General features: G+C 36.0%; 1 protein-coding gene across 1 annotated transcript in view; it reads left to right on the forward strand.

The window, feature by feature from the left end:
- The window catches only part of TANC2 (tetratricopeptide repeat, ankyrin repeat and coiled-coil containing 2), a 435,526-nt gene that overhangs the window by 289,849 nt on the left and 120,973 nt on the right, over positions 1-24,704 (forward strand). Inside the window, exon 9 of the mRNA XM_063080666.1 lies at positions 5,881-6,006. Within this exon, the coding sequence (XP_062936736.1) occupies positions 5,881-6,006 (126 nt within the window). The remainder of the gene's footprint in view (positions 1-5,880; positions 6,007-24,704) is intronic.

Here is a 24,704-nt window from a genome sequence, read left to right on the forward strand (position 1 = left end):
CTTTCTAGTTTAAGAAGGAAAAGTAGGATAATTCAACATTATAGCTATACGGAGATCAAATAAAAACAGAGATCTAGGATAGACAGGACACATCCTGGTGTTATTTTATTTTATTTTATTTTATTTTATTTTATTTTATTTTATTTTATTTTATTTATTTTATTTTTTTATTTTATTTTATTTTATTTTATTTTATTTTTTTATTTTATTTTATTTTATTTTATTTTATTTATTTTATTTTATTTTATTTTATTTTATTTTATTTTACTTCTCAAAATACATTGTACTTGATTTTCATGCCCCTTTACCCATTCCTCTCCACCCCTTCCCCTCCCCCCCACATCATATCTGTGTACTTGACTTAAATAATTCAAGGAATTTTTGTAATTATTCTCTTCTTCCCTCCACCCTTTATTTGTTTGTGTGTTTATTAATTTTTAACTCCCACAAATAAGTGAGAACAAGTGGTATTTCTCTTTCTGTGCCTGACTGTTTCATTTAATATAATTTTCTCTAAGTCCATCTATGTTGTTGCAAATGATAGTACTTCATTCTTTTTTATAGCAGGGTAGTATTCCATTGTGTAGATGTAACACAGTTTCCTTATCCACTCATCTGATGATGGACATCTGGGGTGATTCCAGCTCTTGGCTATTGTATATAGAGCTGCAATAAACATTGGAATACAGGTCTCCCTTCATCGTGATGACTTCCATTCCTGGGTATATTCCTAACAGTGGGATAGCTGGGTCATACGGTAGATCTATCTGCAATTGTTTGAGGAACCTCCATACCATTTTCCATAGAGGCTGCACCATTTTGCAGTCCCACCAGCAATGTATGAGAGTTCCTTTTTCTCTGCAACCTCTCCAGCATTTATCGTTCTCAGGCTTTTGGATGTTAGCTTTCCTAACTGGAGTGAGATGGTATCTCAGTGTGGTTTTGATTTGCATTTCCCAGATGTTGAGTGATATTGAACAGTTTTTCATGTGTCTGTTGGCCATTCGTATATCTTCCTTTGAGAAATGTCTGTTCAGCTCCTTTGCCCATTTTTTAATTGGGTTATTTGTTGTTATAAAGTTGTTGTTATAAAGTTGTTTGAGTTCCTTGTATATTCTAGATATTAATCCTTTGTCAGATGTACATTTTGCAAATATTTTCTCCCACTCTGTTGGTTGCTTTTTACTCTGTTGATTGTTTCTTTTGCTGTGCAGAAGCTTTTTAGTTTGATATAATCCCATTTGTTTATTTTATCTTTAGTTGCCTGTGCTTTTTGAGTCCTATTCAGGAATTCTGTACCCACTCCTATTTGCTGGGGTGTTTCCTCTATGTTTTCTTTAAGGAATTTTATTGTTTCAGGATGTATATTTAACTCTTTAATCCATTTTGAGTTGATTTTGGTATATGGTGAAAGATATGGGTCTAGTTTCATTCTCCTACATATGATTATCCAGTTTTCCCAGCACCATTTGTTGAAAAGGCAGTCTCTTCCCCAGTATGTAGACTTGGTGCCTTTGTCAAAGATCAGATGACTATAGGCATATGGGTTAATTTCTGGGTTCTCAGTTCTGTTCCATTGTTCTGAGTGTCTGTTTTTATGCCAGTACCATGCTGTTTTGGTTATTATAGCTCTGTAATATAGTTTAAAGTCAGTAATCAGGTAGTTTTATGCCTCCAGTTTTATTTTTTTTGCTCAGGATTGCTTTGGCTATGCATGGTCTTTTGTTGTTCCATATAAATGTCTGGATAGCTTTTTCCATCTCAGAGAAAAATGTCATTGGAATTTTGATGGGGATTGCAGTGAATTTGTAGATCACTTTGGGTAATGTGGACATTTTCACAATGTTAATTCTTCCAATCCAAGAGCATGAGATGTCTTTCTATCTTCTTGAATGCATCCTGGTATTCTTCATGATAACTGGCCCAAAGTGTCAATGGAACCACTGGACATTTCAGATTTGTATTATAAAAGTTTATTCTAAAACCATCTTCCCAAGTGAACAGATAACGATATTGATGGGGGGGAAGGGAGGGGAGAAAAGGAGGAATTGGTAAAGGGACACAAAAATCAACTACATTGTATATTGATAAATTAAAATAAAAAATAAAAGTATCTTTTGAAGCTTTTTAATTGAAGTACCATAACATGTGCCAATCGTTATATTTCACAGAATAATACTTTAATTTCTCTGTAAATCAAATCTGCGTTGTTTACTTTTTATTATAGTCACTCTTTTTAATCTTTTTTATAATTGTAGCATAATTGATTATACATATCTGTGGGGTACAAAGTTAACTATCATTACTTGTGTGTAGTATGTGATGGTCAAATCAAGATAGTATATTCATCATTACAATACATAATCATTTTTTGTGTCTGTTAACCAATTTATATTCACTCTTGGCATTAGCTTAGTCTACCTTTTTTGACAAAATAAAGCCAGTGTCATCTCCCAGGTTATAGAACAGGAAAGAATTTTCCTTTACCTTTTAGATACAAACAAAACAAGATCAGCTAGCTTTTTCTTGAAACCATTCTTGTCAGAGCTACCTACGAAATAGTCCTTGGTTCCCTTTCAACAGGTTGATTTAATAAGCATTTTAAGCACTTATTTTATGCCAGACATAGTGCAGTTACTGAGCATAGAATGTAAGTGAGACATGGTACTTGCAGACATGGAGCTCAAACTACTACAACCTAAGCAAATGCTATAATGCAGAAAGATCAACAGGTGTATCATTCTGCTATTGGTACAGTAATGCTGTATAGCAAACTAGTACAGAAATATAGCAACTTAAAACGATATATTTTTACTCATGCATCTCAGGTTGGCTAGGAATTGATTGATCTAGGCTGAGTTTGGTTAGGCTTGGCTCCAAGCTGGAGACTGGCTCCAGATCTGCCTCATTTCTATCATTCTCCTTGGACCCGTGGGTTAGCTGGACATAATTTCTCATAGTGATGACAGAAGCAAAAAACAAACAAAAAAAAAGACAAGCCCAATTACATGAGCAATTTTAAACCCTTCCTTGTATCCTATCTACTAATATACCACTGGTCAAAGCAAGTCAAATGGCCAAACAGAAAGTCAAGAGCAAGAAAATATACTTCACCTCTAATGGGAATAACTGCAAAGACAGATCACAAAGAGCATGGATACAGGGAGGGGTGAAGAATTGAGGCCAGTAATTCAGTTTGTCACAGACATGTTTTGGAGAGCAGGAGGTTCAGAGATATTTACTTACCTCCCCTCCACCTTCTTTATTGGACCATTATGACCAAGTGAAAGGCCTGACTCATCAGAGGGCATTTCACCTTGTCTTCGCAAAGAGAAACTGAACTATCATTGTATCTTGGATATTGAGGACATGGGTTTGAAAACTTCATTGTACCATTAAAGTTCTTTATTTTAGTAATTTCGGGGAGATTCTGTAAAGTTAGATTTCCCAACTTTTTGTAGTGAGGAGCTAGCTACTTTTATATAGTGTATATATTGAAGGTGAGCTGTTAATAGTTCGTGTGGTTTGTTGCAGAGGCACAGGGAAAAAGAGAAGTCATTACCTTCCCCAGTTGCCAACATCTCCCCCAAATATATTTACCATACCCTAACTGTCACGATATCAGGAGTTCATACTCTGGGAAGAATCTGTTACAATGGTTGCTAGATTTTGTGCAGCCCTTGTGCATTAGCAGCAAAGGAAGTTTTTTGGTGAAAACTTTGGCTTAGAATCAGTTATCAATCTTCTTAATCAACTGACTTGTCTCAGTGGGCCTACTGGTGGGACCTCCATTTGGGATTAATGACCATTTTAAGAGCTGCTGTGGAATGCATGTAGATCGGTATCTATACTTTTAAGAAAACAGGGATATCCTAATGCAAAGGATTCATATAATGACAATTTTTTGTAGCTATTTAATAGCGTTAAGGGAATATTTGTGCTCAGAATGTCCAGGAAGAGAAGTGAGATGGGACAGGCTGAAAATTACCCATAGGAATTTTTGGCAAGGAAAAGGGATCTTCCAAAGCATCTCTCTAGTCAAGAAGCCCATGAATGTCTCTTAAGGAAATAGATAGAACTTCTTCATTGCTATACATTACTTTCTGATTTTCTTGTTTCCCTTTAAAATAAAAGACACCATTCAAGAAAAGCATGTTGCATACTACCCGGGCACATTGTGAGTGTTTAATACATAAATGTTTGTTTCCCTTAGTTCCCTTCTTTTTGGCTTATTAAGCAACTTTTGAAAAAAATTCTTCTTTTTGGTATAAACAGAAGTAGTATCTATGCCATCAAAAGAAAGAGTGGATAGGAGGTAGGGAAATAGAGAGAACCATATTACTAATAACAGAGCTGTGCAAAGATCAAATATGATGTCTCAGACCATGCATCCCTGCCACTGGACATGTTCAAGCATAAGGTATACAACCACCTTGAAAGAATAGAGTTGAGCATTACACAGGTGTTGGATGGGACATTTAAGACCCCTTTCATTCCTGTAATCCTTATTAAATATTCCCTTGAATGCTAAGTGCTACATTTTTAGTAAAATATTTGCTCTCTCATCTTTCTTTCCTATAGACTAATTAGAAACCATGGTGGGCCGACCCCGTGGCGCACTCAGGAGAGTGCGGCGATGGGAGCGCAGAAGCGCGCTCCTGCCGCGGGTTCGGATCCTATATAGGGATGACCGGTGCGCTCACTGGCTGAGTGCGGTGCGGCCAGTCACAAAAAAGACAAAAAAAAAAAAGAAACCATGGTAAAGATATTGTTTTGAAACAGTGCTGACATTTTTTACTAACAATATTGGTATGTTTGTTGAATTAATAAATGAACAAACTAATAAATGAATGAAAACTACCCAAGGTCAATCACCATAAAGAATTCATTTATGAGGTTGGGGATGTAAGTTTACTTACTGACATCATGCTTGTTTCCTTATGCTGAGAGAATTCTGGGCTGTCTCCTCTTCCTCTTTTGCTTCTTGGTTTTTATGAAAGAGTTCATTTATAATCAGCTGTTAGGTAAAGTAGTACATATTATCCGTGGCAAAATTGGATTATAAAGTCTTCAAGGCAAATGACCGTGTAATCTGTAAATCTCAACACTTGGTACAATTTCTTGCATATATACTTACTTCTCAGATATTTGGTGGCAAAATAGTTGAGGCCCAGCAACCATAAAAAGATAATCTTAGAATTTTTTTTCCTCTTGCCTACTTAACCCAGTCATTAGTAATAAGCAGAGTACTCTTATAATTTGAAGCATTCGTGTAAAATGAATTTTTAATTTCACCCTTAATTTTCAGTAGAAACCCATTTACTGTTTCTATTGGTAAACTTCCTTTTGTTCTCACTGCAGCCTTCATGATTCAAACATTGAGAAGCAAAATGTCATTTTAAGCTGTTGGGCTGGCAGTTTGTTTTTCATTTTAAATCCCAAATAATCTTTAGTGTTAACTATCACTTTCTGAGTGTCTGAGTGATCACTTTATGAGGTTTTATGTTTATTTGCTTAGTTTGCTTGTTTCTCTGTTTATCTATTTGAATAGAAAATATTACATTTCTGTTTAGTGCTGTAGAACCTCTTAGCAAGTACAGATTTATGATGTCCTGTCCTAAAGTAGCTAGTGAAATAATGGTTGAATTTTTTAAGAAACCACACATTTGGTTTTCTAAAAGCTTAAAATAAGATTATTTTATATATATATATAGATATAGATATAGATATAGATATATCTGTTTTTCCATGAACTTTTTGAAGTACCCTCATACATATTTTGTGCTAAAACAAGCCCTGATTCCAAAGTTTGAGAGAGAAAGACTAACTGAAAGGCTTTCTGAACTTATATATTCTAACTAAACTTTTTTGTCTTGTCAGCCACAAGCTCTGCCCACTTGGAGGACCTTGCTTACCTGGATGAGCAGAGACATACACCTTTGAGAACTTCTCTTCGAATGCCAAGGCAGAGTATGGGTGGTGCTCGCACGCAGCAGGATTTAAGAGGTTAGAACCACGGGGTGGTGGGGGAGGGAGGGGTTAAGGATGCCTGAGAACAAATGGAAATGGGCAAAAGCCAAAAAGTCCCTTTGTTTCCTATTTCCAAACTAATTGAAGCCTCCCTTAAGAAGTGAGGTGATCTATTTTGGCATGTAACCACTTCATTTCTGCTGATTCTAGAGCACTAAGAAAAACACAAGTACATTGTACTCATAGAAAGGCATTGTAATTACTTGCACCTTTCTCTTGGTCCTGAGGGTCTCAGGAAGCAGGACTACACAGTAGCTAGCCTCTGCCAGGAGTCCCTCAGGGAGCAGGCCACACGCAGCCCTGCCAAGAGAGTGCAGGAAGGTGAGTTGCTCAAAGCACACCTTGAGTTAGGGGCTGCCACCTGGGGAGGTGGTCAACCACAGACCAGACACAACGTTCTGGAGCTTAGCGCACGCACTAAGCAAATTTATTGGGAAAAAGCAGGTATTATATATGTTTCAGCCAGCTGCAAACCCCTCCCATCACCTCCCCATCTCCTAGGTAACTCAATAGGAAGTTTGTGGTTTGTGATTAAGCTTTGCAAAATCTTGCTGACACAGTGTATTCACATCCTGCTGAGGCAGACAAAATACAGGAGAGCAAGAGTGCCTCCATGTTTAACAGGTGTTCCCCTTCATTTTCCTCCAATTACTAACAGTTGGCAGCATTGATTCCTTGAAATTCTGAACAAAAGTAAAGGGCTAGTGGTGATAGGGGAGGTAAGCTTTTTAAGATCCTGAGTTTCAGAAGTGACTATTGACCACCTTCACCTCTAGCAAAATTGCAGGTGAACTTTGCACTGATAAGCATGTATTTTACCAGAGAATTTCTTTTATTTTCATTCTAGTGGTCATTTCTAGTAACATGCACTACTTTTCATTATTTTGGAGTTTCAGACAGGCCTCTAATCCTGTCCTGGCAACATCTAAACAATTTATGCTTTCCCCACTCAGGAACTCAAAGAAGGTTCCTTTACCTTCTTTGTGGCATGCTACATACTTCTGCAAGCATGAACCTGATCTCTCTCTCTCTCTCTCTCTCTCTCTCTCTCTCTGTGTGTGTGTGTGTGTGTGTGTGTGTGTGTGTGTGTGTGTGTGTGTGTGTGTGTGTGTGTGTGTGGTCTTATTTTATTTATTTATTGTTCTTTGTGGTTTAATTTCTTTTCTTTTAAGCTAAAAGTTATGAATAATGAGATGAACAAAACAAATCTATCATTTCTGACAAATGCATACATGTATGCAACCCAAACTCGTATCAAGATGGAGATCTTTGTCATCACCCCAGAAAGTACCCAGTGAATCCCTACTCTCCCACTACCCCACCCAGAGACAACTTGTCATTATTCTGATTTTTCTCCCCTGTAGATTAGTTCTGTCTATTCTAGAACTTCATATTTATAAAACCATACTGTATACACTTTTTTCTTCCATTCCTCCATATTTTTATAGTTTGTGTTTTTATTGCTAAGTCTTATTCAATTGTGTAAATACACTACAGTTTGTAGTATCCTATTGATACTGGCTGTGCTGTTTCCAGGTTTTGCGTATTATGAATAAAGTGGAATATTTTTGTCTTTTTGAGTCTTTTTGAGGGCAGTGTCTCCCCAGGAGTGGAATTGTTGAGTCATAGGGTTTGTATATGTTTGATTTCATAAGAAACTGTCAGATCGTTTTCCAAAGTAGTTGTACCATTTAGTATCCCCACCAAAGATGCATGAGTTCTCGTTGTACAGTTTTGCCAGTATTTGATGTTAGCAGTCTTAAATTTTGGCCATTCCGGTGTGTGTATGTGGTGGTATCTCATTGTGGTTTTAATTTGCATTTTCATGGTAACTAATAGGGGTAGACAGTTTTGCATGTGCTTATTGGCCATTCATTTTTATCTTCTGTGGTAATGTATCTGTTCACATACTTTGCTCATTTTTTAAAAATTTGTTTTTGTCTTTTGATTATTGAGTTTTAGAAATTCTTCACATGTCCTGGATACCAGTCTTCTGCCAGATAAATGTTTTTCAAAGATTTTATCCCAGTGTGCAGCTGGTCTATTTACTTTCTTGATGATATAATGAGGAGAGAACCTGATCTTCTTAAAGAATTTTATTTTGTTATAATGATGGCTTAGTTGAACAGCTTGTTCTTTGTATCTCTGTTTGTGCCTCTTGTTTGCTCAAAATGAACCAAACTATCTCTGATAGCCTTAACAGATAATCTGCTTTCTTAGTGTCTAGCAGTACTAGTGTAGCTCTACTACATCAAGTACATTTTTTATTTTATCTGATAGGTTCTTTTCAGGTTCTTTTCGTCTTACCTTTGCTCTCCTCTTCCCCCCTTTTCCTGTGCCCTACCTTAAGCAGTATAGAGCCAAGTGCGTAACTCCCACAGGAAGGAATTTATACGTGCCTGATGTCCTTTCTGGAAGTCATTATGCTGACAGTTTTTCCATGATGGCTAAGCAAATAGGAGCATAAAGTAATTGATTGTATCTACAATTACCATACTTCTTATCAACAATAGTTAGTGGATAGCTTCAGTCATAGTTGTAGTTCCCAATCTTTTGTTCATTCTGCTTGCCATTCTTCAGTTTGCCATATACCAGTTGTTTGGTATGTGCAACTGTGTATTTCTAGTCCAAAAAATGAAATTATGTCAAGCACTACTTTTTAGATTGATTATATCCAAAGTCAGAATAAATTTAATCAAAGGACCAAATAATTGATTTGTGCCAAGACTAGAATGCACAGCTATAATAAAGAAGATTGGACAGAACTCATGATCTATATGGACCTTCAAGATTTAATTGGAAATCTTCCACACTGACATCACCTTGCATCTCTTTACTGGAAAGCATACTGACATTGTTGATCATTGAATCAACATTGATTCTGCTTTGCAAATCATTGAATCATTTCAGCTGTATAATTTTGGGGAGTCCTTCATGTTGAGTTCTATTGATGAGTGATAGCAGATATCCACTTCTGGTATCTAAAAATTTAGTAAGATCTTTGACAGATACGTTCTAGTGAGCATGATGTTTATACACAGATATCAGTTGTGTCTATAATACAACCAAAATCATTTCCATTGCATTAAGCTTCAACTTAAACAGTCAGTAAAAGAATAAAACTACATCCAAAGATTTTTCTAAAGCTTACTTAAATCTTTAGGAAGCTGTCTGCCTGAATAATGTATTTCTAACAGGACTAATTTCATATTCCTTGTATATGGTGTCTCAAATTATCGTTACATTAATACTTAAAGCTGAAGTTTGTCCTGGTGATGAAAGTGCTTTGATATTAGTATTTCTTGAAGTTGTCTTTATTTTTCAATAGTTTTCATTTAGCAGTCTAAATGGTTACAACACGTCATATAGGTAGGTGCATTGATCCATAAGAGACAGGATGTTTACTTAGCAGTATTCTGGCCTTCTAAAAATTAACATACTTTAATTCAGAACTTAGAGACCCTAGACAATAATCTTGCCCCCAAAAGTAATATGTTATCTTGATTACGGTTTACAAATAAATTGTGGCTTATGATATGACTGAAAACACATTAACCAGAAAAGAAAGCAAACTTGGACAGAAACTTCCCTTATGTTTCTATAGACCCGCTTGGCAAGCCTTTATAATTGTGATTACTATGTCCAAAACATTGCACTTTATTTTAGAAAAAAAAAGATCAGATTGTTTTTTTGGCATAATTTTTAAAAACATGTCATATTATGGTTTCTAATTTTATTTAAAGGAACATACAAGTTGCAGTCATAGTTCAGTTTTACATCTTTTTCTGTTGATAGTGACTGAAGTAAAACTAGAAAAATAATAAAGTAATTGAAAACCTTTTTTATTATGCATTAAGGTATATCTTTCCACATTAAAATAGGCATTTACCTTTCTACATTTTAAAGAATTACTCAAACAAGTTCAACAAAATAGTTTTTAAATCACAGTTCTGGTTTTAAGTGATCTTCGGTCTTTAGGGGTGGTAGTTAATGGTTTGGTACATTGTGGTGTATCCAGTGGGTACTAAGTTTACTCACTAAATGATTCCAAGTATAGAGACTACCTGAAATAATACCCCTGAATACTTCTGAAGAGCATTTGAGGCGGCGAGCGCTCATTGGGAGCTTCATACAGGCAGAAGCTTGCACTAGCCTGTTCAGAGTAGTGCTTCTCAAACTTTTTGGTCCCAGGACCCCTTTATACTCTTAAAAAATTATCAAAGACCCAAAAAAGCTTTTATTTATATGGGTTAAATTGACACTTACCATATTAGAAATTAAAACTAATATTTTAAATATTTTCAATTTTAAATATTAATATTTAAAAATTTTTATATTAGTTTTTAATTGTTAAAATAACAGGTTTTTAAAAATAAGTAGAGATTGTAAAAAATATCCATTTATTCATTTTTTATAAATAATACTAGATCCATTACCTGTTAACATTATGGAAAATTCAACTATACACTTGTGAGAGAATGAGAGTGAAAAAAGCCAAATAACCTCTTAGTAGTATTATAAAAATAGTTTTGACTTTGTGGACCCCCTGAACATGTCTTGAGAATCCCCAGAGGTCCCCAGACTACACTTTTAAAACCACTGGTTTAGAGGGTGCCATTGTAATTGAAGGTCAGTTTTATTCCTTTCATACGGTCAAATGCAAAAAAGTATAGTTTGAGAGCTGGTTAAAAGTTGTTCAGTAACATGATGTAAAAGTACAGACATAATTCATTTGACAAATTGCCGTAATAGTAACTGCAGTTGTTTGATCATAATGGTAGTCTTTTGACTGCTGAAGCAGAAGTTGTTGGGATAACATCTGAGCTAGACTTGGATCTTCAAGTAAAGTATTAACATTAACATTTGCTTCATTAGTAAAAAGTCCTTTTTTTGACTTTTCAAGACAGCTGTTTTGAACAACTGTTCTACCAAAATTGATGTTTCCAGAAACCTAGCCCAACAACGGGGAGAAGGTCACATAAGTGCACTGTCCAGGATCCCATTGCAGCAAGTTAGTAGATTCCTAGCTGTCAACCATCCAAGAGCTTGAGCTCTAATGACAAAATAGATATAGAAGTTTGTTTACTAGTGCAGAGTTTATAGCTGGCTAACCTACCACAAGCGCCTTTTCTAGTCCCAAAATCTAATGTCTTTGATGGATACTAACTTGAATTGATTTAACCTTATTAAAGTTTTTAACTCAAAGTTTTAAACTTATTTGAGGGTCCATATTTTTTAATTTAATCACCATTTTGTTAATGTGGAGTTATGCTAGAAATTATCCACCTGAAACCTCTCACTCTTTCTGACCATCTTAATGAAATCTCTCATTCCACAGAGAAAGACAGAAACTAAATTTTCTTCCTATTAAAAGAAAAGAAGAGGTAGTTGGTTTTCATGGATAAATGTAAAAAATCTTATGACAGGGAACCATGGGAGTTAAAATACATAAAGCAAATTCTAGCATAGTGTCTTCAAATAGTAGCTACTTGGGGTAAAATAACAACAAATGATTAACAATAAGACCTTAACCTGCTGGATGTTAAATTGTAATTACACTGTTCTGCTAGAGGAGATTGTACATTATTAATTAAAACTTAATTTCTCAATATATGTTGGTTTTCTTAGTACTTTTCCTAAATCTCATTACATAAAAGGCTGTTCAGAATCTTCATGTTTATTTAATAGATGCTTTAATAGATACTAGGTTGGAGGGTGTATGTGCAAATTATAGTCTGATTCATTGGCAGAATTTATGTGAAATTGGCTCTGCCACAGTTAACTTCGTTTTGTCACAACAATGAATTTAATTTTTATCAAATAAAATCAGTGCTTCACACCATTTATGAGTTCCTTACTTTTCTGAAACAATGACTCCTTTATGCAGGTGACTCAGCTGTGTGTCATGAAGCTAAATGCTCTTGTGTTAGCCCACTGAATCACACGTCCTTGAGGTTGCTGAATCATCTTGATTATTGCTTGGCTGGCTCTCACATTTGCAAGGGAATGTTTCCATCAATCTTTTCCATCTCATTGTTCATTATTTTATTTTTACAAGTAAGACTAAATTTCCTTCTTAGGTAAATTCAAACTCCAGAGATGAGGTTGCATGCACATAAATGCCTATATATATAAGATGGGTAGAATCTAAGCTTTAGTTGGATGAAGTTGTTCCCCTCACCCCCAACTAGTTCTTTTGCAGATTACCAGAAATTTTGAAAATGCAGTACTCAAACTGGATATCTTGGAATGTCTGCTTTCTAGCAGTCTATGATAGTTTATGCTTTTTGGAGTAGTCTGGCTGTGATTTTTTTAAGCAGATCAGTATTTGCAAAAGTAGCTTTGGATAGGTGCACAGATCTGGTTTTTATATAAATGAGACTTATTTAGTAAATTGTAAATTATAAATTTAAATTTACCTTATTTGGTAAATTATATCTTGAAATTTAAAAACCCAAACAGCAGTTAATACACAGTCACTCACAATACGTACCTGTAAGAGAAATAACTTTGAGAAAGAGAAGAATCTATAAACTACATAATCTTCTAACAGGTACATACTGAGCTCTTGCATTAAATAATACACTATTTAAAGAAAGGCTGTGAAGTAACATGAAAGAAATTCTAATCATGACATCTAGCTCTGCAAGATAAATCACTGAAAATATTTTTAAATGCCTTAAGTAAAGAAAAATAGCATACCCTTAAGCCATCTTGATGTTTTAGTCTAAATTAGATTTAAAGAATCAGCTTTCCATTAATCTTTTTTTCATTATTTTCCCCAAAGGTGACTATGAAACTAACCATAATGCCAATAAATTTACTTAGATAACACTTTGCAAAATATTTTTAATTCAGTAAAATGATCTGTATATTCCAGTCTTATAGCACATAAAAGATTCTTTTTATGGAATAACTTCCCCAGATACAAATAAAATTACAGAACTGGAGAATTTCACTTGTAAGGCCATAGCTGTTTTGCCAATGAGAGTTCACTTGAAAATGTTTAGTCTTAAATTTCAAGTAATTAAAATAGCCAGCTTTGACATAAATAAATAAATATTTATGTGTCTCACCTTGAAGGCCAGCAATTGAATAGCACAAAACTCTAAACTGTGTTGACACAGTTATGTAATTATTTTGTCAAATGTTTTATATTTTTAAAGTTTTACTCTTTATATTTTCCCTACATTTTTAGGTATTAAATGTGAGGAAGCATGTAAGTAGCAACCTTTGGGGAAGTTCGGTTTTCCCTATTTCTTTTACTGTTCTTCAAAGATCTTTTGTTTTCTTCCTGAAAATCCCACTCAGCAGTGACTCCACATTTTTCTTAACTAATGTTTTCCTATAAGACCAATGCTAGAAAGCTGAAAGTTATTATGCAAGTTATTCAAATATTCAAAGTATGATTTTTTTCATGGTAAAATAACCTTTCCCGTTTTTTATCTCCACATTAATAGAAAACAGTGTACTTCTTAAAACACTAAGATAAATGTTGAGAATGGGACACTTTTAAACAGGTACGAAAATGATAGTTTACATTTATTACAGTTCTTACTCTTTGTAGGCATAGTGCTGAGAGCTTTAAACATGTTCTTACTTAATCCTGACAACTCTTTGGGGGGTTTTTTTTGTTGTTTTGTTTTTTGGGGTTTTTAAAAATTTTATTTAATCTTGTCAATATACAAGGTGGTTGATTATTGTGGCCCATTACCAAAACCTCCTTCCCTCCTACTTCTCCCCCTCCCTCCCAACAACCTCCTTTCTATTTGCTTGTTGTATCAACTTGAAGGAACTGTAATTGTTGTGTCTTCTTCCCTCCCCTCCCTGGTTATTTATGTATTTATTCATTTATTTATTTTTAGCTCCCACAAATAAGTGAGAACATGTGATATTTCTCTTTCTGTGCCTGACTTGTTTCACTTAATATAATTCTCTCCAGGTCCATCCATATTTTGCAAATGGCAGTATTTCATTCTTTTTTATAGCAGAGTAGTATTCCATTGTGTAGATGTACTGCAGTTTCCTTATCCACTCATCTGATGATGGACATCTGGGCTGGTTCCAACTCTTAGCTATTACAAATAGTGCTGCAATGAACATTGGAGAATAGAGGTATACCTTCGACTTGATGATTTCCATTCTTCTGGGTATATTCCCAGCAGTGGGATAGTTGGGTCATATGGTAGATCTATCTGCAGTTGTTTGAGGAACCACCATACCATTTTCCATAGAGGCTGCACCATTTTGCAATCCCACTAACAAAGTATGAGAGTTCCTTTTTCTCTGCAACCTTGCCAGCATTTATCATTCTGTTTTTTGGATTTTAGCCATCCTAACTAGGGTGAGATGGTATCTCAGTGTGGTTTTGATTTGCATTTCCCAAATGCCAAGTGATGTTGAGCATTTTGTCATGTGTCTGTTGGCCATTCGTATATCTTGCCTATTTAGCTCTTTTGCCCATTTTTAATTGGCTTACTTGTTTTTTTGTTGTAAAGTTGTTTCAGTTCCTTGTATATTTTGGATATTAATCCTTTGTCAGAAGTATATTGTGGGGCTGAGCCCGTGGCGCACTCGGAAGAGTGCGGCGCTGGGAGCGCAGCGACGCTCCCGCCGCGGGTTCGGATCCTATATAGGAATGGCCGGTGCGCTCACTGGCTGAGTGCCGGTCACGAAAAAGACAAAAAAAAAAGAAGTATATTGTGCAAATATTTTCTCCCACTCTGTTGGTTGTCTTTTAACTCTGTTAATTGTTTCTTTTGCTGTGCAGAAGCTTTTTAGTTTGATATAATCCCATTTGTTTATTTTTCCTTTGGTTGCCTGTGCTTTGGGGGTCGTATTCATGAAGTCTGTGCCCAGTCCTACTTAAGAAGTTTTATTGTTTCAGGATTTATATTTAATTCTTTAATCCATTTTGAGTTGATTTTACTATATGGTGAGCGATATTGGTCTAGTTTCATTCTCCTGCTTATGGAAATCCAGTTATCCTCACACCTTTACTGAAGAGGCAGTCTCTTCCCCAGTTTATAGGCTTGGTGCCTTTGTCAAAGATCAGATGGCTGTAGGTGTGTGGGTTGATTTCTGGATTCTCTGTTCTATTCCATTGATCTTTTATGCCAGTACCATGCTGTTTTGGTTATTATTGCTTTATAGTATAGTTTAAAGTCAGGTAGTGTTATGCCTCCAGCTTTATTTTTTTTGCTCAGAATTGCTTTGGCTATGCTTGGTCTTTTGTTATTCCATATAAATGTCTGGATAGTTTTTTCCATTTCTGAGAAAAATGTCATTGGAATTTTGATGGGGTTCGCATTGAATTTGTATATCACTTTGGGTAGTATGGACATTTTCACAATGTTGATTCTTCCAATCCAAGAGCATCGGATATCTTTCCATCTTCTTGTATCCTCTCTAATTTCTCTCAGCAGTGGTTTGTAGTTCTCATTATAGAGATTTTTCACATCCTTGGTTAACTCTATTCCTAAGTATTTTATTTTATTGGTGGCTATTATAAATGTGTAAGCTTTCTTGATTTCTCTTTCTGCATGTTCACTATTGGAGAATAGAAATGCTACTGATTTTTGTGTGTTGATTTTGTATCCTGCAACTTTGCTGAAATCATTTATCAAATCTAAGAGTTTTTTGTAGAGGCTTTAGGCTGTTTGATATATAGGATCATGTCATCTGCAGGCAGGGACAGTGTTACTTCATCTTTTCCAATCTGGATGCCCTTTTTTCCTTCTCTTCTCTGATTGCTCTGGCTGGTACTTCCAACACTATGTTGAATAGGAGTGGTGAGAGTGGGCATCCTTATCTAGTTCCTGTTCTTAAAGGAAAAGCTTTCAGCCTTTCCCCATTCAGGATGATATTGGCAGTGGGTTTATCATATATGGCTTTAATATGTTGAGATACTTTCCATCTATACCTAACTTGTGGAGAGTCTTTATCACGAATGAGTGTTGAATTTTATCAAATGCTTTTTCAGCATCTATAGATGATCATATGATCCTTGTGTTTGATTTTATTGATATTGTGTATCACATTTATTGATTTTTGTATGTTGAACCAATCTTGCATCCCTGGGATGAATGCCACTTGATCGTGGTGTGTAATTTTGCATATATGTTGCCATATTCTGTTAACTAGTATTTTATTGAGGATTTTTGCGTCTATATTCGTCAAGGATATTGGCCTGTAGTTTTCGTTTTTAGTTGTCGCTTTACCTGGTTTTGGTATCAGGGTGATGTTTGCTTCATAGAATGAGTTTGGGAGAATTGTGTCTGTTTCAATCTTTTGGAATAGTTTGTAGAGAATTGGTGTCAACTCCTCTTTGAATGTTTGGTAGAATTCTGCTGTGAATCCATCTGGTCCTGGGCTTTTCTTTATTGGGAGCCTTCTGATAACAGCTTTAATCTCTTTTTTGTTATTGGTCTGTTCAAATTTTCTACATCATCTTGGCTCAGTTTTGGTAGTTTGTGTGTGTCCAGAAATTTATCCATTTCCTCCAGATTTTCCAATTTATCAGCAAATAGTTGTTTATAGTAGTCTCTAATGATTCCTTGTATTTCAGAGGTATCAGTTTGTAATATCACCTTTTTCATTTCTAATTTTTGTTATTGAGGTCTTCTCTCTTCTTTTTATAGTTAGCCGTGCTAATGGTTTGTCAAATTTTTTATCTGTCTTGCTATAACAGAAATACCTGAGATTGGGTAATTTATAAAGAACAGAGGTTTATTTGGCTTATGATTCTGAGATAGCTGTATCTGGCACAGGACTCAGGCTGTTTCTATTCATGGCAGAAAATGGTAGGTACAAGCAGATCACATGGTGAGAGGAAGCAAGAGAGAGAGAGAAGGTGCCAGGGTCTTTTTAAGCAACAAGCTCTCGCGGGAACTAATAGAGTGAGAACTCAGTCAAATCCCCCCGACCTCAGGGAGAGCATTAATCCATTCATGAGGGATCCACCCCCATGACTCAATCAGTTTCCAACACTGCCACGTTGGGGATCAAATTTCCACATGAGTTTTGGAGGGGACAGCACATCCAAACTCCATCATTCTGCCCCTGGCCCCCAAAACTCATGTCCCTCTCACATACAAAATACAATTATTCCATCCCAACAATCCCAAATGTCTTAGCTTGTTCCAGCACCAACTTAAAAGTCCAAAGTCTCATCTGAGACCAAAAGCAAAAGTCCTTCCAGCTGTAAACCTGAAAAACAAAACCAAATTTATCTACTGCCAAGATACAATGGTGGAATAGACATTGGATACACATTCCCATTCCAAAAGAGAGGAATAGGCCAGAAGAAAGGAGAAACAGGCCCCAAACAAGTCTGAAACTCCACAGGGCAGACATTATGTCTTAAAGCTCCAAAATAATCTTCTTTAACTCCAAGTCCCGCCTCCTGGGCACAATGGGGCATCCAGGCCCCCAAAGCCTTGGGACCCTTGCTCCCAGAGCTCTGCCAGGTGAAGCCAAGTGGGCAGCGCTGGTGCCTGCAGCTCTTCCAGGCCTGCGATGCGTGCTACAGTGGCCTTGCAGTTCTGGGGTCCTGCTGCTGCCTTGGCTCTACTAGACATTTCCCTGGTGGGGGCTTTCTCTGGGAGCTCTGACCCCACTTTCCTGCTCAGCATTGCTCTGGTAGATGTCCTCTGCGGTGGCTCTGACCCTGCAGCAGGTCTCTGCCTGTGCTTCCAGACTTTTCCATACATCCTCTGGAATCTGCCAGAGGAGATTGGTGGAGGCTGCCATGCCTCCAAATCTTTGCCTCCATGTATTTTTTCAGACCACAATGAGTTAAAATTAGAAATCAGTAACAAACGAAATTCTGGGAACTATACAAACACATGGAAATTAAACAACATTCTTCTTAATAACAAATGGGTCCAAAAAGAAATCAAAGAGGAAATCAGAAAATTTATTGAAACTAATAAAAACAATGATACATCATACCAAAACCTGTGGGATACTGCAAAAGCAGGACTAAGGGGGAAATTTATCGCATTAAATGCTTACTTCAGAAGAATGGAAAGATGGTAAGTGAACAACCTAATACTTCACCTTAAAGAACTAGAAAAACAAGAACAATCCAAACCCAAAGTTAGCAGACGGAAAGAAATCATTAAGATCAGAGCAGAACTTAATGAAATTGAAACCCAAAAAATGGTACAAAAAATCAATGAATCAAAAATTTGGTTTTTTGAAAACAACTCTTTGATGTAAGTAGAAGTAGTAAGGAAAACTGAAATTTAGAGAGATTAAATAACTTGCTTATGATTATATATCTAGTAATTGGCAGTGCCAGGATTCAGTTCATATCTGGTGACTCCAGAATTTGTATTCTTAATCTCCAGGCTATACCATATCATAGATATATCTTATGAAAAACAATAGGTAATATAGTAATAGCCATATATTGGCTTATTGTAGATGGTTGATACTCTGGGGTGTTGGGGATGGCAAACGGTATTGTATATAAAAAAATGATTGCTGTCCTTTGAGCAGGAGCTGTGGTCAGAGAGGGTACCACTATGATTTCATTAGCCTAAACTAGCTCCTACACCTCCCTTCCTTATTTCTATTAATAGTACCTCAATTTTCCTCTCACTCAGGCTTTATATCTTGGAGTCAGCTTTGGAGTCTTTTTTCTCCTATATCCAGTTAGTTACCACACCCTGAGGGTTCAACTCTTGCAGAGTTTCTTACATTCTTCCCATATTCTCCATTCTCGGTATTGCTAATTAGCTTGTCTCCCTCCCCTGGTCTTTCCATATTCTAATCAATCTAATGATTGGCTGCCAAATTAGTCTTTCTAAAGTGTAGCTTAGATTTATGTCATTTCTCTGTCTTATAGTTATCATTGCCATCATCCTTGTCCACTTACTATACAGAAATAGAAACTAGAAAAATTAAAAAGCCGTTTTGGAGAAGACAAGTTACAGTTTGTTAGTACCTTTAAAATTAACACTTGATATTTAAGAAAAGTTACAGAAATTTTTAAAGAGTGAACACTGCACATGGACAATGAAATAGAACATGTGATGGGCAAGAACTAAAGGAGCAGAGGATGTAAGATAATATATGAGAAAGTGCCTAGACAGTGCTTAATGAATTTTACTAATTTATTCAAAAACAGACACTAAAATCACTTCTATGCCAGTTGAGTCATCAGTATTCGACATCAGTATTTTTAGTACCAAAGATGAGGTTAATAGAGTGAAAAGGCAGCCTATGGATTGGGAGAAAATATTTGCAAACCATATATTTGATGGAGTTAATATGCAGAATGTATAAGGAACTCCTACAATTCAATAGCAAAAAAACAAATAACCTGATTTAAAACTGGGCAAAGAACTTGAATAGACATTTTTCCAAAGAGGACGTACAAATGGCCAACAGGTATATGAAAAAATGCTCAGCATCACTAATAATCAGAGAAATGCACATCAAAACCACAGTGAGATATCTCCTCACACCTGTTAGGATAGCCATTATTTTTAAAAAATAATAAAATAAACAGAAAATAAGTGCTGGTGAGGATACAGAGAAATGGGAACCCTTATGCAATGTTGGTGGGAGTGTAAAGTGGTGCAGCCACTATGGAAAACAGTATGGAAGTTCATCATAAATTTAAAATAGAACTACCATATGATTCAGCAATCCCACTTCTGGGTATTCACCAAAAAGAGTTGAAGTCAGGGTCTCCAAGAGATATTTGCATTTCCATGTTTATTGCAGCATTACTCGCATAGCCAAGAGGTAGAAACAACCTAAATGTCCATCGAAGGATGAAACGATAGAGAAAATGTGGTATATAGAAACAAGGGTATTTCAGAAGTTCATGGAAAAAATTGAATTATCTTTTGATTCTGTTTTTCCATGAATTTTTTGAAGTACCTTCGTACAGTAGAATATTATTCAGCTATAAAAAAGAAAGAGATCCTGTCATATGCTACAATATGGATGAATCTTGAAGACGTAATGCTAAATGAAATAAGCCAGTCCCAAAAGGACAAATAATGCATGATTCCATTTATATGAAGCATCTAAAGTAGTCATCAAAGTAGAAAATAGAATGGTGGTTGCCAGGAGCTGGGGGAAAGGGAGAATGGAGAGTTGTAGTTTAATGGGCATAAAGTATAAGTCATGCAAGATGAAAAGTTCTAGAGATCTGCTGTACAACATTGTACTTACAGTGAATACTACTGTACTTTTCACTTAAAAATTTAAGAGGGTAGATCTCATGTTTAGTGTTTTCTTACCACAATTTAAAAAAAAATAAGATAAGAGGAGATGGTAATCAAGGTAGAGTAAGGAAAGAAATAAACATATGTTGACAGTTTGTGTTTTAATTAGTTTATTGGCCTATGGAAGAAGGAACAGCAGGAATAGGCAAAAGAAGGCATTGAAGTATGAAAGGTGATGGGAAGTCCGTGATGCTGCCAGGATTTCTAAAAGTGACAGAAATGTATACAGTGAAAAGACTTGAACAGGTTTGGCCATCAGGAATGGGAAGATAAGGAGGACAGGACTAAAGCAACCTGTATTTGTGTTCAGATCATGGTAATTACTAGCATTTATTGAGCATTTACTATGAACCAGGTTTCATGCTTATACCTTTATATTATCTCAGTCCTCATGACAGCCCTTGAGATATATGTATCCCCTTTTACAGAGGAGGAATTCTGTCCTCAGTTAATTAGCTATATTCATTGTATTCTTTGTTTTGTTATTTTTTGTTTACTTAGTTATGTATACTATATAGGTGTAACTTATCACAGTGGACCCTCAAGTGCTATTGTATCATATCACGTATAGTATAAAACAGTTATGTCAGGGGTGCCTCCAAGGTCCAGAAATTCACTAGGAGGACACACAGGACCCAACATATTGTCATTCCCATAAAGGTATGCTTTATTATAGTGAACAGATACAAAGCAAAATCAGCAAATGGAAAAGGCTCATGGACCAAGTCTGGAGGAAAACAGACAAAAGCTTCCAAGTATCCTAGTGAAGTCACACATCATGTACTTAATTCCTCCAGCAGTCAGTTGTGACAACATGTGTGAAATGTTGTCTACCAGGAAAGCTCATTAGAGTTTTTGTGCCCAAGACTTTTACTGGAGTATGGTCTTATAGACTCCCTTGCTTAACACATATCAAAATTCCAGACTCCCAGGAGGGAAGAAGGGAACCACATTGTTTGTACAACTTAGGCACAGCAAGCCATCCTTATCAGTTCTGGGAGTGGTGGGAACCCTCTTGAAATCCAAGTTCCCGGCCACCGAGGGCCAACCTTGCAAGCAGGCTTTCTAAGGCAAGCAGTCTCAGGCCTGTCACGTGAACTCTTTTCTGCGTGAGATACACTCGTGTTCATTTTTCCCCTGCCATCCTCTATGTTATTGTTGTCAGGCATTTTACTTATATAAATTTTATAAACCCCACAATACAGAAGTCAGTAATCTTTAAAGAGTCTTAACTAATAAAAAATCTTATATATTCGTCCATGTAGTTACTTACCATTTTGGTGCTCTTAGTTTGTGTTAATCCATATTTACATCTGGTGGGGTTTTTTGTTTGTTTCTGCCTGAAAGACTTCCTTTAACATTTCTTATATTGTGGTTCTGCTGATAATTAATTTATTCAGCTTTTATATGTCTGGAAAGTATTTATTTCAACACCACTTTTGAAAGGTATTTTCAGTGGGTAAAGAATTCTAGGTTAACAAGTATTCTCTTTTCATAATTTAAAATTCTAGGTCCATTGCCATATCACTTGCATTGTTTGTGACAGGAAATCTTCTGTCATCCTTATCTTTGCTCTTCTTTACAGTAGTTCCCCCATTATCCACTTTTGCTTTTCATGGTTTCAATTACCCATGGTCAACCACAGTCCAAAAATATTAAATGACCCCAAAGCACAACAGTAGTGATGCTGGCAATTTGGATATGCCAAAGAGAAGCTTCTTTTAAATAAAAAGGTGAAAGTTCTTGACTTAAGGAAAGAAAAAAAAAAATCACATGATGAGGTTGCTAAGATCTACAGTAAAAACAAATCTCTCTGCAAAATTGTGAAGAAGGAAAAGGAAATTAATGTTAGTTTTGCTGCCACACCTTAAATTGCAAAAGTTACAGCCGCAGTACATAAGTGCTTAGTTGAGATGGAAGAGGCATTAAATTTGTGGGTTGAAGACATGAACCAAAATGTGTTAGGACCGACAGCAGTTGGGTTTGGTAATATTCGTGGTTTCAGGCATCCTCTGGGGGTCTTGGAACATATTCCCTGCAGATAAAGGGGGAGTACTGTACTTAATGAATCTTTTTTTCTCTGGCAGCTTTTAAGATTTTCTCTTTTTCACAGTTGTTTTTATGATGTGCCTTGGTGTCATTTTCTTTCATGTTTCTTGTGCTTGGAGTTCATTGAGCTTCTTGGATCAGTGGATTTATAGTTATCTTCAAATTTGGAAATTCTGTAGCCACTATTTCTTTAAATATATCTTCTGTCCCCACATTCAAGGACTCCAATTACACTTACATTTGGCCACTTGGAGTTATTCTGCAGTTTACTGGGTTTTTTTTTTGGAGAATTCTTTTTTCTCCATGTGTTTAATTTTGCATAAGTTTTTATTCCTTTATCTCCAAGGTTATTTGTCTTTTCTTCTGTAATGTTCAATCTGTCACTAATCCTGTCTAGTGTATTTTTCATTTCAGATGTTATAGTTTTATCTCGAAGTTCAACTTGAGTCTTTATTTTTCATGTCCCTACTTTTTGAGCATATGTAATTCAGTTTTAATCCCTGTTTTAATATCTTTATCTGTTAACTATAACATCTCTGTCACTTATGGGTCAGTTACAATTGATTTTTCTCCTAAATATTGGTTATATTTTCCTGCTTATTTTGCGCGCCTGGTAATCTTTGTTTGCCGGACATTGTGAATTTTACCCAGTTGGGTGTTGGATTTTTTTGTGTTCTGATAAACATTTTTTCAGCTTTCTTCTGGATGTAGTTAAGTTATTTGCAGACAGTATGATCAATTTTCAGTCTTGTCTTTAACATTTGTTAAGCAGGACTGGAACAGCATTTATACCAGGACTAATTATTCTCTACTGTTGACAAGACCTGTTTGAGTATTCTACCCGGTGTCCTATAAATTATGAGGTTTTTCCATCTGGCTGGTAAGAACAGGCACTATTCCTGGCCCTATGTAAACAGCACACACTTTTCTCTCTAATCTTCTTGGATGGATCTTTCTCCAGCCTTGGGTAGTTTCCTCACATACACATGCCCATCAGTACTTTGCTGATTACTCAACAATTACTTTCCACAGATACCCAGGAGCTCTCTCCTTCCAGTACTCTGCCATTTGAACTGTCTCTGACTTGGTCTCTTCAGATTCTCAGCCACATCTCAGCTAAGGGAGTCTGTCAGGTTCTGTCTGGGTTCTTCCTCTTTACATCATTTAGTCTTCATGTATTTTATAATTTTCTAGTTATCTTTCTGTTATTGATTTCTAACTTAATTCCATTGTGGTCTTCTCTCAAGAAGACATTGCACAATTTCTATTCTTTTAAATTTGTTAAGGTGTATTTTATTGCCCAGAGTGTGGTTTAGTTTGGTGCATGTTCCATGTGAGCTCAAGAAGACTGTTCATTCTGCTGTTGTTGGAAGTAATCTGTAGATGTCATTTATATTCAATTGATTGATGGTACTGTTGAGTTCAACTATGTCCTTACTGATTTGCTGCCTCTAGGTCTATCCATTTCTTTTTTTTTAACTTCTTAATATACCTGTAGTTGATTTTCATGTCCCTTTACCCGTTCCCTTACCCCCTCCCTCTTTCCCCTCCCCCTGCACTACATTATATCTGTTCACTTGTCTTAACAAGTTCAAGGAATTGTTATGATTTTTGTGTCTTCTCCCCCCCAGACCCTTTATAGGTTTGTATATTCATATATTTATTTATTTTCAACTCCCACAAATAAGTGAGAACATGTGGTATTTCTCTTTCTGTGCCTGACCTGTTTCACTTAATATAATTTTCTCTATGTCCATCCAGGTTGTTGCCAATGGTAGTATTTCATTCTTTTTTATAGCAGAGTAGTATTCCATTGTGTAGATGTACCACATTTTCGGTATCCACTCATCCGATGATGGACATTTGGGCTCGTTCCAACTCTTAGCTATTGTAAAGAATGCTGCGGTGAACATTGGGGAACAGGTATACCTTCGACTTGATGATTTCCATTCCTCTGGGTATATTCCCAGCAGTGGGATAGCTGGGTCATATGGTAGAGCTATCTGCAATTGTTTGAGGAACCTCCATACTATTTTCCATAGAGGCTGCACCATTTTGCAGTCCCACCAACAATGTATGAGAGTTCCTTTTTCTCCACAACCTCACCAGCATTGATCGTTAAGAGTCTTTTGGATTTTAGCCATCCTAACTGGGGTTAGATGGTATCTCAGTGTGGTTTTGATTTGCATTTCCCGGATGCTGAGTGATGTTGAGCATTTTTTCATATGTCTGTTGGCCATTTGTATATCTTCCTTAGAGAAATGCCTACTTAGCTCTTTTGCCCATTTTCTAATTGGGTTGCTTGTTTTCTTCTTGTACAGTTGTTTGAGTTCCTTATATATTCTGGATATTAATCCTTTGTCAGATGTATATTTTGCA

The sequence above is a fragment of the Cynocephalus volans genome, chromosome 16, assembly GCF_027409185.1.
Source record: "Cynocephalus volans isolate mCynVol1 chromosome 16, mCynVol1.pri, whole genome shotgun sequence".
In the NCBI taxonomy this organism is placed as follows: Eukaryota; Metazoa; Chordata; class Mammalia; order Dermoptera; family Cynocephalidae; genus Cynocephalus; species Cynocephalus volans.